A 20,678-nucleotide genomic window follows, 5' to 3' on the forward strand; every position below is an offset into this window, starting at 1 on the left:
CAGGAAGTCGTTTCTGAATGTATTTGTGTTGTGTGTGGCCTAGTATCGAAAATAAACGTGTACGATAAATAGTTTAGACAAGAAGATAACAGAAGCTTTCGAAATGTGGTGCTACAGAAGAATGCTGAAGATTAGATGGGTAGATCACATAACTAATGAGGAGGTATTGAATAGAATTGGGGAGAAGAGGAGCTTGTGGCACAACTTGACTAGAAGAAGGGATCGGCTGGTAGGACATGTTCTGAAGCATCAAGGGATCACCAATTTAGTACTGGAGGACAGCACGGAGGGTAAAAATTGTACAGGGAGACCAAGAGATGAATACACTAAGCAGATTCAGAAGGATGTAGGTTGCAGTAGGTACTGGAAGATGAAGAAGCTTGCGCAGTATAGAGTAGCATGGAGAGCTGCACCAAACCAGTCTCTTGACTGAAGATAATAACAACAACAGTATGACATGTGTATGTAACGTGTCGTGGAGACAGATTCCGATTAACTAGAGGTTCTTTGGCAACTAGAGCACTTCGTGGAGTCCATTGCCTCTGCGTGTGTCTCTTTTTCCTGTTGCTGGAGTGTCTGACTTACCACATCCCTCAAAGTTAGTGGTAAAATGGGCCAGCGAACAGTGCGTCGAAAACTGAATACAGAACAATCATGAAAAGAAGGTGTACCGAGCTGTGAAAAAAGAAGCAAAATGGAAACAGTGAATAGTCCAAGCTCAATATTTGCAACGTCGAGCGACTCGCAAGAACTACGGCGTCGTGGTTGTGTGGTCACATTGTTGGACTACAAAGCGGGAGATCAGTGTTCAAGCGTCCTTCTTCCCATTTTTTCCACAAATTTATGAACTGTCCGTTCGGTCATTGACGTGACTGTTCTCCTTCTGTAGTCTTGTAAACTGTCATACTATACATTGGTTACAGTATATGACTCATGTGGAAAGAATATATTACCGTCGCAAGTACATGTGATGAATAGTGAGAGCAAGCGTTATGTCTCAGATCTCTCACAGAAATGAAAACAAATATACTGGAGTGAATTGTGTTACAACGAAGGAATTAAAGTGTCAAAACTACCATAACGGTACGCAAGAGGCATAACATATGGTACTTGTGTGGAACGCGTAGGTAGTTACGTCTGTAGGTTACTTCATTACACGTCGTTGTTGCAAACGGACGTTACACCACGATACAGATACAAATCTGAATAGCGAGAACAAACACGTCAATGAACGGACAGACAGTTCATATTTCTGTGGAAAAAAGGTAGGACATGAGGGAGATATGAACCCAGATCACCCCATTCGCAGTCCGGTACCGTGACCACATGATCACGACGCTACGACGAATAAACGTCGCTTGATGTTGCACCTGTCGATCTTGGACCATTCACTGTTTTTGTTTTGCTTCTTTTTTCCCACAGTTCAGTACACCTTCTTCCTGTTTTCATGCCTGATCTGTGTTCAGTTTCTGATGGGCTATCCAATGGTGGGGGGGGGGGGGGGGGGGGGGGGAAAGGGGGGCCATGGAGAGCTTCCCTTGTTATGTAAACCCCTCGGAAAGCCAACAACATCGCAATGATGTTGGGTGTAAGTGTTGGGGCAGTGTCACTGGCGGATGACCGCATTTTTTCAGCTGTAAGTGCCGTTTGAGCATCATCAGTATCAGTGCTTGATGGTGTTGCATGTCAGGGAGCAGGAACTGGCAATACTTCGCGAGAGAGGATGTCAGGATATTGAATATTCTTCTTCGTGTAGACTCCTTTTCTCGAGTGAGGTACCACACAAAAGTAGTAATCCGATGCACGATTTGTGGGTTTACAGCAAATAGCAGGCCACCAAAAATTAGACATTTTTACTATGCATCCAAGCATCCATTGTAGACGAACACGAGGTGCAACACACGTGTGGGGGACCATTTATCTTGGTCTCCAAATCGACACAGAAATAAAAGCCATGCGCTTGTTCCACAGCTGTTGTCAATGGACACCATCTTGAACCACAAATAACATACCGTCGTGAAAAATTTGTGATCCATTGTTATTGGAATGTCTGACACAGGGTAGTCATTTGATGTCGGTGTGGTTACGAGACAGCGGATCTTGTAGTGTGGATGGTTTGCGGTTAGTCTAATTTATCTTGTCGAATGGTCAAACGATTCCGGCAGTGGAATCGTATGTTGAAAAAGTTGGGTCTGCTTGTGATTGATGGCATCTGCCTTCATGTTTGAATACAAAATCTATGGTCGGACGACTGTTCCGTCTTCTGTGGTGTTTATTCTGTGTGGTACTATAACGAAAGTAGTGGTACTGATCCTTAGCTAACGTAGTCGTGGTACACCACTGTAGTTAGAAATTAAATCTACTTTATTGGTTAATCGTAAGTATTTTGGTTACGATCGCATTAGAGGTGCTTAACCTGCAGCACAGACTTGTTCTGGTTATTCGACGGAACCCAAAACAGACAGGAGCCACACACAGACGCGAGGTAGTCAGTTGTTACTCCAAGCGAGTTACGACCAGGTGACAAGTCGTGGGATTTCTCGTACACTGAAGAGCCAAAGAAATTAGCACACCTATCTAACATCGTGTAGGCCACCGTGAGCACGCAGAAGTGCCGCCACTCCACAGTAGTGCAAGAGGGCACTGACACCATGACTCCTGCAGGGCTGTCCGTAGATCTGTAAGAGTACGACGGGGTGGAGGTCTCTTATGAATAGCACGTTGCAAGGCATCCAAGATATGCTCAAGCGGAAGTGTTTAAACTCAGAAGTGTTCCTGGAGCCACCATGTACAAATTCTGGACGTGTGGTGTGTCGCATTGTCTTGTTGGAATTGCCCAAGTTCATCGGAATGCACAATGGACACGAATGGATGCAGGTGATCAGACAGGACGCATACGTACGTGTCACCTGTCAGAATCGTATCTAGACGCGTCAGGGGTCCCATATCACTCCAACTGCACGCGTCTCTCACCACTAGAACCTCCACCAGCTTTAACAGTCCCTTACTCACATGCAGGGTTCATGGATCCGTGCGATTGTCTCCGTACCAGTACACGTCCATCCGCTCAATACAAACTGAAACGAGACTCGTCCGACCAGGCAGCATGTTTCCAGTCATCTACAGTCCAATGTCAGTGTTGACGGGTCCAGACGAGGCGTAAAGCTTCGTGTCGTGCAGCCGTAAAGGGTACACGAGTGGGCCTTCTACTCCTAAAACCCATATCGATGATGTTGAATGGTTGAATGACACTCGTTGATAGCTCAGCATTGAAATCTGCAGCAATTTGTGAAGGGGTTGCACATCTGTCGCGTTGAACGATTCTCTTCAGTCGTCCTTGGTCCCGTTGTTGCAGGATCTTTTTCCGGCCGCAGCGATGTCGGAGATTTGATGATATACCGGATTCCTGATATTCACGGTTCACTCGTGAAATGGTCGTATGGGAAAATCCCCACTTCATCGCTACCTCGGAGACGCTGTGTCCCACCACTCGCGCCCCAACAATAACACCACGTTCAAACTCACTTAAATCCTGATAACCTGCCATTGTAGCAGTAGTAACCGATAAAACAATTGCACCAAATACTTGACTTATGTAGGCGTTGCTGACCGCAGCGCCGTATTCTGCTTGTTTACATATCTCTGTATTCGAATACGGATGCCAATACCAATCTCTTTGGCGCTTCAGTGTAATGTCGTGTCGGACTTCATTTTGCCCGGCGTAGTGTAGCAACTCGGCGTGGTATGGAAACAAATAGTTGGAAGTATCCTGTAAAGATATGGAGACATGCTGCCTCTAAAGCTGTCCATAACTGCGAAAGTGTTTCCAGGGCAGGATTTAGTGCACGGACTGCCTTCGCTATTATGTCCTATAAATGTTTGATGAGATTCGTGGGTGGCCAAACCATGTGGTCGACTAGTCCAGAATGTTCTTCAAACCATTCTCGAACAATTGTAGCCTGGTGACATAACGCATTGTCATCCATAAACTTCCATCTTTTCGGGCACATTAAGTCCATGAATGGTTACAAAGTCTCCAAATAATCGAACGTAGCCTTTTCCAGCCGATGATCAGTTCAGTTGGAACTGAGGACCCAGTCTGTTCCATGTAAACGCAGCTCACAACATTGTGAAGCCACCAATAGCTTGTAACGTGCCTAGTTGGCAACCCGGACCTATGGCTTCGTGGGGGTCTACGCCACTCTCGAACTTACCATCAGCTCATACCAATCGAAACTGGTTTTAACCTATTCGTCTTGGGTCCAACCGATATGGTTGGTCACGAGCCCAGGAGAGGCGCTGCAAGCGATTTCGTGCTGTTATAAAGGCACTCGCGTCAGTCATCTGGTGCCACAGCCTGCTAACGACAAATTTCGCTGCACCATGCTAAGCGATATGTTCTTCGTACGACCCACATTGATTATTTCGAGCACTGTTGCTTGTCTGTTAACACTGACAACTCACGTAAACGCCACTACTCTCGGTTGTTATGTGAAAACCATTTACCACTGCGTTGCCTGTGATGAGCGACAATGCATGAATTTTGGTACTCTTGGCACACTCTCTGAATATTAATCCTCTGACGATTTCCGAAATGAAGTGTCCCACGCGTGTAGCTCCAGCTACCATTCCGCGTTGCAAGTCTTAGTTCCCAACGTGCGGCCATAATCACCTTTCCACACGAATCACCCGAGGACACACGGGGGATCCGCCAATGCACTGCCCTTTTCTTTATCTTGAGTACGCGCTGCTGCCGCCATATGTATGTATGTGCATATCACTATCCCATGATTTCTGTCACCTCGGTGCACAGCTTTGCTCTATTGCGCTGGCGCTGTGAGTGTAACTTGCGCGCTTCTGTGCGACCCCAAGCTAAAGTGCGTTATTCGAGGAAATTATTTGATATTTATCGTGTTTTTTGATTGGACCTAGCGTTCGTATTGGTAAAAGTTTGAATATAGTAACCTACCGTATTGCCTTCCGAATGTTTTCAGTTTACACTTATTAACAACTGCCAAGGCTGACTTGGGTATTCTGGATCTTATCAGATAAATTGTTCTTTTATAATTTGTTTGATAAAATTGTTATTGCATCCTTATTTAGGCTGACTAGTTTTATTAAACTTATTTATGGTGGGCCCATTTGCTTTTGAAATTTTTTGAGATCACTCTTTAAATGTTCCCGCAGATGCAGTGGTTATTAGTGGTTTTGGCGGGTTGCACAATCTCATTAGCTATATGTGCAAAATGTTTTCCCCCCGGCAAAGATTTTGATAATTTTAATTTTAAAAACCAACAGCCTCAGTTGCAACATTTACCTAGATTTACCTAGGTTCAGTCGGGATAACCCAACCTTCTTGAGAATAAAAGTAACTACCGTTTGTCCATAGTGGACATCGTCAAGCTAAAACTACAGATCCATAAATTATCGCCAGACTCTAAAAACTTACCTGAAACTACCTCGGCCCCACTTCGCGACCGCGATGCGGCAGCCACGAGTGCTGTTCTGGAACTGACCGTAGTGTCATGAGGAGACAATACCTTGCGCCTGTGCATAAACTGTGTGATGGGTACTTGTTGGGACAAGACGCGAACTGAACTCCTGACATTGAATTTACTAGTAAAGTAAAATAAAAGAACGGTACAGCTGCGGAAAAGGGCGTATATGTTATCCTCTGCAGAACGTACTTAGATCGACTGTCTTAACATTTATGAAGTATGCGTTCGTCATGATATGAAGAAGACATCACGTGCTTATAACGTATGGCCTGTCTAGGAAAATTAAGATAAGTTTTTACAGTATGACGATAATCTATGGATTTGTAGTTTTAGGTTGACGATGTCCACTATGGATAAACGGTAGTTACTTCTATTCTGAAGAAGGTTGGGTTATCACGACTGAAGCCTAGGTGAATCTAGGTAAACTTTGCAACTGATACTGTTAGTTTTAAAAATTAAAATTAATATTTATACAGTTGCTGACAGGGCTGAGAAATGTTGAAAATAGTTAAGGATTTTGTTACTTATACAGACCTGCAAAATTGCCATTCGTGGTTTCTCTTGTGACGGTGGGCGTCTGGGTCCGTACTAAACTAGCACCAAGAGTGTGGTAGTGATTTATGGTAATAGTTTGAGGCTTCCGGGGCAGTGCGTTGGGGATTTCGGCGTGCCTGATCCGCTGCAGTCAGCTTAGTGAAGAAGTCTCTCACCTACCTGAACACTGAGAGCTTCAAATCTTAATAAAATGAAGTTATGTGGTTCTAGAGAGCTTTTCAAGCATCAGGTATATATGGAGTATACAAGCAGACTCGAGCGACGAATGAAGATTTGTACCTAGGTCTGCATTCGAACCTGGGTATCTTGCTCATTATACAGATTTGCTAAGCTCTACGCCACTCGGGCACAATGGTTCTGTAAAATTGTACTGACTACCCTTGCACGCCTCCCCCCAAATTCCAATTTTCGATTCACCCTTCAGCTCACTTGGTATTCCCTCTGAACTGAAACAGCATTAGTGCTGGAATGGGAATTTGGATTGAGGAGGGAGTAGGCATGCTAGTGTAGTCCATGCAGGCGTACGAAGTCACCCTATCAGGGTGGCATGGTGGTTAGCACATCCGCCTACTGAGCAGGAGATCTTGTTTCGAATCCTGGCCTTGGTGCAAATTTTCATTCGTTACTTCAATCTGGGCAGATACATCTTAATTTAGTAAATCAGAATCAAATCAATCTCGTCAGAATACATAAATTGAAAGTGGTGGGGGAGGGATGGAAAGAGAGCTAATGGACTATTGATGTCAGCTGCGCCGAGACTTGACGCAGAATCAGCGGCGGCGAGTGAAAGTGTGCCGGGCCGGGAGTCGAACCCAGGACCTCCTGCTTTCTAGGCACTGCACCACATGGACACAGAGTTTATCGCAGACGCGCGGACTATCTCGGTACCCTCCCGGTCGACCCACATTCCCACCGAGCCCACCTATCTGCGTCTAGTCCTCATGCAGCTCACATCATTAGTCACTTACCTTTCTTTTCTCCTCCTCCAACTTCAGATTATATATACTGTATCTGTGCTGCGGCTTCCACGTGCTATCTGCTCTTTCCAATAGGTCCGAAAGAAAAGACACTACGTACCCATATAACTTCGTAAGAATTAGTATCCAGCCCTCAACTCTGAAATAAAACAACCCTTTTGATTTACATTCCTGTTTTGACAGTTCCATAACTCCAATTGTATCTAGTAAGAACATTACAGTTTTGAAAGTTCCGCAATTCTAATGAGCTCTAATAAGTCATTAAATCTCCTAAAATTTATTATTCCATTTGTTTATTAATAGGTCATACTTGTCCAATACACACTACTGGCCATTAAAATTGCTACACCAAGAAGAAATGCAGTTGATAAACGGGTATACATTGTACAAATATATTATACTAGGACTGACGTGTACTTACATTTTCATGCAATTTGGGTGCATAGATCCTGAGAAATCAGTACCCAGAAAATCACCTCTGACCGTAATAACGGCCTTGATACGCTTGGGCATTGAATCAAACAGAGCTTGGATGGCGTGTACAGGTACAGCTGCCCATGCAGCTTCGACACGATACCACAGTTCATCAAGAGTAGTGACTCGCGTACTGTGACGAGCCAGTTGCTCGGCCACCATTGACCACAGGTTTTCAATTGGTGAGAGATCTGGAGAATGTTCTGGCCGGGGCAGCAGTCGAACATTTTCTGTATCCAGAAAGGCCGTACAGGACCTGCAACATGCGATCGTGCATTATCGTGCTGAAATGTAGGGTTTCGCAGGGATCGAATGAAGGGTAGAGCCACGGGTCGTAACACATCTGAAATGTAACGTCCACTGATCAAAGTGTCGTCAGTGCGATCAAGAGGTGACAGAGACGTGTAACCAATGGCACCTCATACCATCACGACGGGTGATAGGCCAGTATGGCGATGACGAATAAACCCTTCCAATGTGCGTTCACCGTGATGTCGCCAAACACGGATGCGACCATCATGATGCTGGATTCATCCGAAAAAATGATGTTTTGCCATTCGTGCACCCAGGTTCGTCGCTGAGTACTCCATCGCAGGCGCTCCTGTCTGTGATGCAGCGTAAAGGGTAGCCGAGCTGATAGTCCATGCTGCTGCAAACGTCGTCGAACTGTTCGAGCAGATGGTTGTCTTGCAAACCGTCCCCATCTGTTGACTCAGGGGTCGAGACGTGGCTGCACGATCCGTTAGAACCATGTGGATAAGATGCCTGTCATCTCGACTGCTAGTGATACGAGGCCGTTGGGATGCAGCACGGCGTTGCGTATTACCATCCTGAACCCACCAATTCCATATTCTGCTAACAGTCATTGGATCTTTGCCAACGCGGTCGCGATATGATAAACCGCAATCGCGATATGCTACAATCCGACCTTTATTAAAACCGAAAACGTGATGGTACTCATTTCTGCACCTTACACGAGGCAAAACAACAACGTTTCACCAGGCAACTCCGGTCAATTGCTGTTTGTGTATGAGAAATCTGTTGGAAACTTTCCTCATGTCAGCACGTTGTAGGATCCGCCACTGGCGCCAACCTTGTGTGAATGCTCTGAAAAGCTAACCATTTGCATATTACAGCATCTTCTTCCTGTCGGTTAAATTTCGCGTCCGTAGCACGTCATCTTCGTTGTGTAGCAATTTTAATGGCCAGTAGTGTATGTTTGCAATATTTTTCATTTACAAATGAAGCCATAATTAACAAAATTTAGGTTAGCATTGTTATCTTTCAGTATTTTATATAATATGAATATATCCTATGTGAAATTCTTTTTTATTGTCTACGCCAATTTCAGCATATAATAAGCAAGGTCTTGTGGACAGTTACTCATAAAAAATGTTAAACTTTTGTTAATTTAATAAATTTGCACTGTAGTTTTGTTGACTTTATTGTCAAAAAAATGTATAAATAGGAGGATCACAAGGCTCAAGAATGGTCAGTTGGAGATAGTTTTGAGACACAACCACCATGTCGCACGTCTGTGCAATAATCTAATTGTTGCAATACAGTATTGTGACTATGGAGCCTGTTATGTGGAGTGGGCTCCCACTAAGAAGAAATGGTGCAGCTTGTCATAAACAAAACATCATAAAACGACTTGGTACCTGGATTATTTCATGGAAATCACGTAACTTGATCCAGTTAGCAGATGAAATGGACCGAGGAAAGTACTACTTCAGAAGCAGCAGCAGGAAGCAGATTACTCCGAGTTACACCGAACTGTTGTTGTTGTTGTGGTCTTCAGTCCTGAGACTGGTTTGATGCAGTCTCTATGCTACTCTATCCTGTGCAAGCTTCTTCATCTCCCAGTAACTACTGCAACCTACATCCTTCTGGATCTGCTTAGTGTATTCATCTCTTGGTCTCCTTCTACGATTTTTACCCTCCACGCTGCCCTCCAATACTAAATTAGTGATCCCTTGATGCCTCAGAACACGTCATACCAACCGATCCCTTCTTCTAGTCAAGATGTGCCACAAACTCCTCTTCTCTCCAATCCTATTCAATACCTCCTCATTAGTTATGTGATCTATCCATCTAATCTTCAGCATTCTTCTGTGGCACCACATTTCAAAAGCTTCTATTCTCTTCTTGTCCAAACTATTTATCGTCCATGTTTCACTTCCATACATACACCGAACTAAGATACATATAAGAAAGCAACTGACATCTGAGGTCATCAGTCGCCTATAACTTAGAACTTCTTAAACCTAACTAACCTAAGAACATCACACACATCCATATCCCAGGCAGGATTCGAACCTGCGATCGTAGCAGTCGCGTGGTTCCGGACTGAAGCGCCTAGAACCGCACGGCCACCGCGGCCGGCCATTTGCATTTCTCTCAAAGTATTTCTTTGAGTGGTGGAAGAAAATGTGATCAGTAAGAAATACCCCCATGATCACACGTTTCTTTATGTCTATGTAACACAAGAATAACAAATTTTTGAGTTTTTTTGTTTAAATCTAAGAATCTCTTTTCGATGTTGAAAATTTTCGCCCCAGCAAAATTTCACTGTCTCCCCAAGTAACAACAGTTTCGTTACAACTCCCATCATATGATATGTTTCACTATCCACTAAGAAAGTACCTTGTAAAACGATCGTTACACTTTTCACTGCAGTGGTGATAGAGGAAATGGCGACGACGCAAAGAAGAGCACCGTGTTTCGCCACAGTTTCGTGTAGCAGTAGTGGAAACATTGCGCAGATTCTCATCCAACCCCAGCGGAAGGCGCTCCAATACGGGCATTGTGCATCGCAGTGTTGTTTACTTTTGAAATTCCCTAGAGCAGGGGACTCCAAACTTTTTAGTCCGCGGGCCAGAGGACTTCCTCTGCGAAGTCATAAGGACCTTGATCTACCTAGTGGGAATAAAGCACCCTAGCACTCCACGATTACCGTAATGTAAGGCTAAAGGAAAGATGAAATCGCAAAAATCTAAGGTTCTGGGAATTGCTAGCACTGAAACAAACAACGATTTTTATTTAATTACATAATTTTGGTTGGTGGACGTACCTGACCAAAATTCTGGCGAATTTCACCGACAAAAAAGTATCTCACTGCACATTCTTCAAGAAAGCGTCCTGCAAACTTTACGAAATCTCAAAATCATTGTTAGCAACACTGTTACTGCAAGACGAAAAGGTAGAGAAGATCAACGCATTGTTATTTCAAGCGTAGTCTTGTAGCGAGTAGCAGAGCCAAAGCAGAAGGGACGTCGAACAGATTTGCAGAACTATAGGCATATATCTCTAACGTCGATCAGTTGTAGAATTTTGGAACACGTATTATGTTCGAGTGTAATGACTTTTCTGGAGACTATAAATCTACTCTGTAGGAATCAGCATGGGTTTCGAAAAAGACGGTCGTGTGAAACCCAGCTCGCGCTATTCGTCCACGAGACTCCGAGGGCCATAGACACGGGTTCCCAGGTGGATGCCGTGTTTCTTGACTTCCGCAAGGCGCTCGATACAGTTCCCCACAGTCGTTTAATGAACAAAGTAAGAGCATACGGACTATCAGATCAATTGTGTCACTGGATTGAAGAGTTCCTATATAACACAACGCAGCATGTTATTCTCAATGGAGAGAAGTCTTCGGAAGTAAGAGTGAATTCAGGTGTGCCGCAGGGGAGTGTCATAGGACCGTTGCTATTCACAATATACATAAATGACCTTGTGAATGACGTCGGAAGTTCACTGAGGCTTTTTGCAGATGATGCTGTGGTGTATCGAGGGGTTGTAACAATGGAAAATTGTACTGAAATGCAGGAGGATCTGCAAGGAATTGACGCATGGTGCACGGAATGGCAATTGAATCTCAATGTAGACAAGTGTAATGTGATGCGAATACATAGAAAGATAGGTCCCTTATGATTTAGCTACAAAATAGCAGGTCAGCAACTGGAAGCAGTTAATTCCATAAATTATCCAAAGATTGACAGTTGACTCACAAAGCAAACAAATGTAACATATTGCACACAAATAGTCGAAAGATTCGTTACTGTTTGATTATGCGATTGCCATCAAATTACTGGAATTACTTACATTAAATACGTGGGGTCTGCGTACGAAGTGAGTTGCAGAGCAACCACCACATTAGGAGTGATTTAAAATGGAATGATCATATAAAGTTGATCGTCGGTAAAGCAGATGCCAGACTGAGATTCATTGGAAGAATCCTAAGAAAATGCAATCCGACAACAAAGGAAGTAGGTTACAGTACGCTTGTTCGCCCACTGCATGAATATTGCTCAGCAGTGTGGGATCCGTACCAGATAGGGTTGATAGAAGAGATAGAGAAGATCCAACGGAGAGCAGCGCGCTTCGTTACATGATCATTTATTAATCGCGAAAGCGTTACGGAGATGATAGATAAACTCCAGTGGAAGACTCTGGAGGAGAGACGCTCAGTAGCTAGGTAGGGCTTTTGTTGAATTTCGAGAACATACCTTCACCGAGGATCAAGCAGTATATTGCTCCCTCCTACGTATATCTCGCGAAGACACCATGAGGATAAAATCAGAGATATCAGAGCCCACACAGAAGCATACCGGCAATCCTCCTTTCCACGAACAATACGAGACTGGAATAGAAGGGAGAACCGATAGAGGTACTCAGGGTACCCTCCGCCACACACCGTCAGGTGGCTTGCGGAGTATGGATGTAGATATAGATTTGATAGTTCTGTTGCGTGATTGTGTCCGACAATGTCGCGGTGTATTGGTCGCGATAGGCCTCGAAACTCAAATGTTGGCAGCATAGGTACCACCTCAAATACACTCCTGGAAATTGAAATAAGAACACCGTGAATTCATTGTCCCAGGAAGGGGAAACTTTATTGACACATTCCTGGGGTCAGATACATCGCATGATCACACTGACAGAACCACAGGCACATACACACAGGCAACAGAGCATGCACAATGTCGGCACTAGTACAGTGTATATCCACCTTTCGCAGCAATGCAGGCTGCTATTCTCCCATGGAGACGATCGTAGAGATGCTGGACGTGCAGACCGCGTGAGACGACGCTTCATCCAGTCCCAAACATGGTCAATGGGGGACAGATCCGGAGATCTTTCTGGCCAGGGTAGTTGAGTTACACCTTCTAGAGCACGTTGGGTGGCACGGGATACATGCGGACGTGCATTGTCCTGTTGGAACAGCAAGTTCCCTTGCCGATCTAGGAATGGTAGAACGATGGGTTCGATGACAGTTTGGATGTACCGTGCACTATTCAGTGTCCCCTCGACGATCACCACAGGTGTACGGCCAGTGTAGGAGATCGCTCCCCACACCATGATGCCGGGTGTTGGCCCTGTGTGCCTCGGTCGTATGCAGTCCTGATTGTGGCGCTCACCTGCACGGCGCCAAACACGCATACGACCATCATTGGCACCAAGGCAGAAGCGACTCTCATCGCTGAAGACGACACGTCTCCATTCGTCCCTCCATTCACGCCTGTCGCGACACCACTGGAGGCGGGCTGCACGATGTTGGGGCGTGAGCGGAAGACGGCCTAACGGTGTGCGGGACCGTAGCCCAGCTTCATGGAGACGGTTGCGAATGGTCCTCGCCGATACCCCAGGAGCAACAGTGTCCCTAATTTGCTGGGAAGTGGCGGTGCGGTCCCCTACGGCACTGCGTAGGATCCTACGGTCTTGGCGTGCATCCGTGCGTCGCTGCGGTCCGGTCACAGGTCGACGGGCACGTGCACCTTCCGCCGACCACTGGCGACAACATCGATGTACTGTGGAGACCTCACGCCCCACGTGTTGAGCAATTCGGCCGTACGTCCACCCGGCCTCCCGCATGCCCACTATACGCCCTCGCTCAAAGTCCGTCAACCGCACATACGGTTCACGTCCACGCTGTCGCGGCATGCTACCAGTGTTAAAGACTGCGATGGAGCTCCGTATGCCACGGCAAACTGGCTGACACTGACGGCGGCGGTGCACAAATGCTGCGCAGCTAGCGCCATTCGACGGCCAACACCGCGGTTCCTGGTGTGTCCGCTGTGCCGTGCGTGTGATCATTGCTTGTACAGCCCTCTCGCAGTGTCCGGAGCAAGTATGGTGGGTCTGACACACCGGTGTCAATGTGTTCTTTTTCCCATTTCCAGGAGTGTATTTAGCGGGCCGGATACCTGGGATGGCCGGACAGCTAACGCGGGCCGGTTTCGGCCCACGGCCCGTAATTTGGAGACGCCTGCCCTAGAGCGCACGTTCCTGCCAAAGTCGACCATCTTATTGCTTCGTCCTACAAATATCCCGCGAAATGACGATGAGAGTGGAGCTTAAACGGAGGCGTGCAGATAGCTGTTCTTTCCTTGTGCCATTCGTAATTGCAATATCAAGAGATGGAGGGAGAGTGACAGTCGTCTATGAAGTACCCTCCATTTACGGAGTTAAATAGCTTACAGAGTACATACGTATGAATACAGAAAGGTTGTGCAGAGACGAACAGGCAGTGGGTCTAGCCACGCTCCACCCTAGAACTGAGTGGGAGGAAACCTCAATAAACGACACGATAAGAGGTACCGTCCACCACAAACATGACAGTGTTTCGCACAATGTGGCTTTAGGTTCATGACTCGAGCGGGCACGAGACAATCTTTGCGGATTGTACAAGTTTCATTACGATGTCTCAGGTAGCTCTCACTACGTTATCCGCCTTATTGACTATACGCGCTCATTCCATCCTAAATCAAAGTGCACTGACAACTCTAGGCAACTGCTTTCATTCTGCACGGAGATAGAGCCTGAAGTCCCATATGTGTTTCGGGTCTTGTCACCTATGTACATGTAAACTTTATTAGCTCCTTCATGTGAGTGTTCACAGATACGAGTCAATTGCAACAAACGGAAGGCACAAAAGAAGGCGTAGCTGACGTGTATGCTAAGCTGAGTCAACCAAACATCGATTAGTTTTTGCTCAAGCTTACTTAGTAAGCAGTGCAAAAAAGCTGCACTTGTGTGTGGATGACGAGTGTGTGTGTGTGTGGGGGGGGGGGGGGGGAGGATGCCCCAGGTGAAGGTAAAAACACACACACACACACACACACACACACACACACACACACAGCCGTCGGGCGCAGCCCCACTGTCTTCTCCTTTCGTGACAGACGGACAGAATCTGATCTTAGATTCCGGAATGACGAGGTTAATATTTCAGCACACAGTCATAACCAAACTACCAAAAAGTGTCGGCTAAAAATTTTGTGAAGGCCTAGTTGTCACAAGTAATCGCAGTTCGTGACCTTCGGCTGACTACTTGCTTGACAATGAGGTTATCAGTAACCGAGAGACAGTTACGATGGAGGACTCGTAAGACTGGAAAAAATTATTACTAGATACAAGAGTTTTTCAATTTACGGGAGCTGTTCAATAAATAATGCAAAATGCGATTGCAGGCTTTCTCCGAGTGTTTCAGCTATGAAATCTTCACGGGTTATAAGCCGAGTGGCGTCGTCTTCTAGTCGCAATGTTCCAATGGATTGCGTATTCGTCATCATCAGGCGAAGTGTCGGGATGCTTTCACTCACTCTCATCTAATACTTTCCCCTATTTGGGGAAGCCTTACGGCTTTTACTCCTCTGTGTACTTGTGGCCGGCCGGAGTGGCCGTGCGGTTCTAGGCGCTACAGCCTGGAGCTGAGCGACCGCTACGGTCGCAGGTTCGAATCCTGCCTCGGGCATGGACGTGTGTGGTGTCCTTAGGTTAGTTAGATTTAATTAGTTCTAAGTTCTAGGCGACTGATGCCCTCAGAAGTGAAGTCGCATAGTGCTGAGAACCATTTGAACCTCTTTTTTTTGTATTTGTGTGTATGATTATTTCTGTAGTTTTTGGGTGTCTGCGTGATGTGATGAATGTTCTGTGTGTGTCTGGTACTTGCCTGAGGTTGATTGGTATTATGTGAGAGGGAGGAGGCTTAGGGATTGGATATAGGAATGGTCTCTTCGACTTAGTCGTCAGTGAGCGTCATTGGGCGTTTGTGATTATCGCGGGACATGTCATACCGACCGAAGGAGTGGATGAGGTTATTTCCAGATGTGGAAGAGCTCTCGTAGGAAGCCCTTGCCAGATCTTGGAATCTTTCTGTGAGGAGTGGAATTTCGGCAGCGGCATGCACACCATGGGAGGGGAATCCCATGGGTCGGTGCAGTGCCCTCCTGAGGGCGTAGTTCTGCAGCCTCTCGAGTTCGTCCAGGTGCTACTTCGCCACGTATCCCCAAACAGGGCATGCATAAACCATTACTGGCCGTATGAGGGCCTGATAAACCTTCACTCCTACAGAGCAGGGAAGGGAGCTGGATGTGTTGAGGACTGGGTACGGGACGGACGCTCTGGCACAGACCTTCCTGTGGACCTCGTCTGTGTGGGGGTAAAACGTATGAAAGCTACTACCGTGCAACAATCGTCGGAAAGAGTCCAGGCTCTTACGCGGGAGCGTTATAATCTGGAGAATGTTTTCGTCGCAATCGCTGCGTGATCTCGTTAGTCTGGAATGTACAATGGATCAACAAATGTCTGCATCTATCCTTGGGGGACCATGTTCGTCACTACATGCAGTTTGTTTTCCCTCAGCACGGTGGCATCTACCAGCACGACAATGCGACGTGTCACACAGCTTGCAGTGCACGTTCGTGGTTCAAAGAGCACCAGGACGAGTTTACCTTCCTCCCGAGGCCATCAGACTCCCCGAATTTAAACCCAACCGAGAACGCGTGGAGCTGCTCGCGCTATGGATAATCGAAAAACCTAGGGGAACTGGCCACGGCTCTAGAGTTTGTAATGGTACTTGAATTACGTAACCATTACGGCACCTCACCTGAACCTCGATACCAGTAATATTCTACTGTGTTTCCGTTAGCTACTTAACATATTTCTGAGACAACATTCAGATTTGATTTCACTTTTGATACATCGATATGTTTATATTGCAATGATATTATTCTTATGTGTATTCTTTCTTTTGTCACTATGATCTTTGACGTACTTGTAACTGATTTTTGGGCGCGTAAGCGATAGTTAGTTGGTTGTTAACTTGTTACAGAGTCGGACCTTGAAAAAGTCAAGCCGTGGATGTCATGTTGGAAAGACGAATATTGTCGTCAGCTTATAAAATGTGAACTTTAACAGTGACTGTGAGGAAGATGTTCTCAAGTATGTTTTGTATTGTGAAGTGATGATTTGTGTTTACGTGATATTGCAATAAAAGCAATTAAAAGAAAGTGTAAATGAATTTCGGGGTGCTGATTATTTTTTTACATCACCATTGTCCAGTAAAAATGTAAGATTCAAGAATGGTTTGTAAAGCGCATCTACAAAACTTTTGAATATAGCAGGATAAAACCTAGGCCTTTTTGCATCCGAGCTTGGAATTGTAACCACCTACATGTTCAACGATTGAGCCATGGTTTTACGACGAGACCAGCGTGGGAAACACAAAAAGATGAGTGCCTGGATTTTTTATTATTACATGAAATGACTCTATTAACTGTGCTCTACTGACACCTGTCACATAATATGACTGCTGTTGCCCGAAAACGCAGTATTTAGCAGCGTGAGCAACACCACAATTGTTATTGAAATGCTGACCTTTGTTGTGGTAAGGTTGTTAGAAGTTGCCATAACCCCGCACCTTGCCGGCACTTTCCAGAACCTCAGGGACACACTGCGCGTCTCGCAGCGATCCGTGCTGTAGAAGAGTTCAGGTTTTTGACAGGTGGCCACATTGAAATGACTGAACAGTGTATCCGTCTCACCATATCGATTTCGGCGTTCACGTTTGAAAAACGGGGCGGGCATGCACTCACAACCCCCCCCCTCTTCCCCCCCCCCCCCCACTCACACAGCGATTTTGCTATGTATAAATCCAGTTACAGTGCGTATGAAAAAGTATGTGTCTGAATACTTTCCGACCGTGGACATGGGATACAGAAAATTATTAAAAAAATGGGAGAAAATGTAAATACTGAAGTCGGTAGTGATGTGTTTGCATAGATGAGGGAAGGAGAGTGGAATCTGCACTCTCCATCACTTGGCCGAGTTCAAGAAAAAACCAAAACCATTGACTAAAACTCGAAAATCATCAAATATACGCTTTCATCGAGTAGAAGGGCGTTAGTCGCTGATCTTAGATATTACCTGCGTGTTACTCAATAATAGCACAAACGTAACCATTATTTGGGCCCTTCAAACAGTTTATAGAACAAAGGACATAATTAAAACACGATAAATTGCTCTTTCATTAGACAGCGGTAGAGCTAAAACAGAAGCAGTCACTAATGCGATAGCTTATGAAACACGATCCGATAAGTTCTTCAGTTCATTTTACTGTTTTACTCATTCAACCTAAAGTGACTGCTACATATTCTGCAACTTTCCTGACAGAAACTTCCATCGTAAAAGGGAGCGATTGCAACCACAATATTGTATTCTGTAGTGTTAGAAAATACCTGAATGGGATAGCAAAGTATCGCTAGGCACATTGTACAATCATTGATGGAGCCTGTGGAGAGAAAATTAAATGCTCTGTTTTAGAATTATTTATAATCTGGCTTATCAATATGCTATCGTAGGTATAAACTGAAATTTAAAAAGGAAAGGAAACTACTGTGGTCAATTTGGTAGATCCTTAGGCACTAAATGACTTTTAGGAAGTTCTGTGAAACTAAAACTGAGTTAGGAAGCCACTGTCACTAGAATTCGAGCGTAGTGTTTTACTCCATTTCTATTATTTGTAGATCGACAGATGCATGGGTACACGTAAGTAGACAATGGCGGAAATTCCCTTTTGCAGTTTTAGGAACTGTCCCATATTTCAAAATATCAGATAATTTTTTTAAAATATGACTGATAACAGTTCCCTATTGACTGAGTGGAATGAAATACACAATTTCTCGAAATACGCAAAATCCAAGTTACAATCCACACAGTTGATGCCGCACAATACTGAAATTTAAGAAGATACGGACATACAACCATATCATTTTTCCCCATGTTCCCGGGAGAGTAATGTAATAGTGAAATGAGTAATAACGACGCAACTCTAAACTGTGGTTCAGGCCCCTCTACGAACGAGGCGTGACACCTCGATTTTCTAGAGACACGGATAAAGTGACAAATGATATTAAGTCATATAGAGATACTAAGCATTATGTTAAACTCAATGAGATAATGTCTATTTTTAGCTAACTCAAAAGTAGCTATAACGCTCAATCCCAAAAACATCTGGATTCAAAAGAAAACTAAAAGCCGATATATGAACTATGACTTTTTTTTTTCAAATCAACGATGTAATGCCCATGCCCATGCATTACACGTAATCAGACTAATCGTTAGAGCGCGTAGGCAATTACCAAAGCAGTCGTGTCAATATTGACCTACTATATAGACCAACACGTACTCTTAATATCATTAAGGAAGATGCGCTTTGCCGGCCGGTGTGGCCGTGCAGTTCTAGGCGCTTCAGTCTGGAACCGCGTGACCGCTACGGTCGAAGGTTCGAATCCTGCCTCGGGCATTGATGTGTGTGATGTCCTTAGGTTAGTTAGGTTTAAGTAGCTCCAAGTTCTAGGGGACTGATGACCACAGATGTTAAGTCCCATAGTGCTCAGAGGCATTTGAACCTTTTTTTTTTTTTTAAGTTGAGCTTTCTTTTCCAGGTAGCATGGTTCCACCTAATTTCGCCGTTTTCGTCTTAACCTGTATCTTTGTGGTATTTTGACTGTGAATACGTTGCACCAGTTGCTTCTCTTTTGACTTTATTCACAACCTTGAAATTTATCCTCCATACGGCGGTATACTGTACGTAACCTGATAAATGGAGGGATGAACGCTTTAACCGTACTTTCATTCTATTACACAACAACAATGTTTACTTGTTTTAATGGGTAATTATTCAGTATTCCCTCAAGATGTAAGATGGATTTTAACAGCGTCGTATGAAATGTTTACCAACAATTATTACAGTTTGATAATACTGGAGTATGGAGTAGTGACAGTTGTAAGACACTCAGAGCGTGAAAGCAGTAACTTTAAATTGTAGCACTCCGCACCAAAAGGGAAAATCGTTGTGAGAAACAGTAGTATCAGCGATTGTAAACTGGAGGAATGAGAGTTGGTAATTATTAATGAAATGCGTTACGTATTAGACAGTACTGGAGGCAGTTTTCCCAATAATCAAAACATCGATGGAGAGAAAAGTGATTGACGAATGGCTGTCATTATTAGAAGACAAAAGCAAAGATGTTTGTTTACAAAAGTTTTCGGTAGTCCACTAACAAAAATCTCTTCCAGAAATAACAAGACTGCAATAAAATACGAAAGCGTCATGATATGAGCTTCACTGACAATTAACTCTCTTTTGTCAAGAAATGTAATCTGAAAGTAATTCGCATCGAAGTTTCGCTGTACAGCGCCTGTGATTAGGTATCGGATTATAGCAATGGCATAACGCACAATCACAAGTGATATGAACCGCACGCAGTTTTCGTCTGAACCTCTGACAGATCCGTGGCTTAGGCCGCTTGCTGACTGGGCATAGCTTTACTCACAGGTGAGGTTCGATGTTGATTACGTCCGGGGAGCCGCCGACCAGCGTCGCGGCGACGACGGCGGCCAGCGCCCCAGCCACGACCGAACCCGCGCACATCCTACCGCACACGCGACCGACACACGACTGAGCAGCTTAGGCTGGCGGCCGGCCGGCGCGCTCTACGCAGCGGCTACCGCGCATGCGCCGTGCCCCGCCGCGCGCGCACCCAGTCGATACGGCCGGAACCGGGCGCGGCGAGTATCGACTCCGTGCGCCATCCGCAGGCGCCTCGCCTGCCAGCCAGCAGCCAGCTCTGGCGCCGAAAACTTTCTGGGTCAACGGAGGGTGAGGGATGAGCACGGGGAGAGTGCTACTGCAGACAGGGGCCCTCGGCTTTGTTTGCCCTCTTAATGCCGTTTATTGTTCGTGGTTGCAGCGCCACGTTGCTTGTTCCGCTAATTACAAGAAGAGGCCATTTTCAGCTGCATTATTACCATGCCTCTAACAACTGCACCTACATAATCGTGTCTGTGTCATGCGAGGACTATTGCACGACAGTGCGCCGGTTTTTAT

General features: G+C 45.3%; 1 protein-coding gene across 4 annotated transcripts in view; it reads right to left on the minus strand.

Moving 5' to 3' along the window:
• LOC126272139 (voltage-dependent calcium channel subunit alpha-2/delta-3) overlaps positions 1 to 20,247 on the minus strand; it is a 686,714-nt gene extending 666,467 nt beyond the window's left edge. For 2 of the 4 annotated variants that reach the window (XM_049974753.1, XM_049974750.1), the window contains exon 1: positions 20,125 to 20,245. In XM_049974753.1, the coding sequence (XP_049830710.1) occupies positions 20,125 to 20,222 (98 nt within the window). In that variant the 5' untranslated portion in view covers positions 20,223 to 20,245. Of the gene's footprint in view, positions 1 to 20,124 lie in introns of all 4 variants that reach the window. The other 2 variants (XM_049974752.1, XM_049974751.1) reach the window with 2 other exon arrangements.
• Between the last annotated feature and the right edge of the window lie 431 nt (positions 20,248 to 20,678).

This window comes from Schistocerca gregaria, chromosome 5 (genome assembly GCF_023897955.1).
Source record: "Schistocerca gregaria isolate iqSchGreg1 chromosome 5, iqSchGreg1.2, whole genome shotgun sequence".
Classification (NCBI taxonomy): Eukaryota; Metazoa; Arthropoda; class Insecta; order Orthoptera; family Acrididae; genus Schistocerca; species Schistocerca gregaria.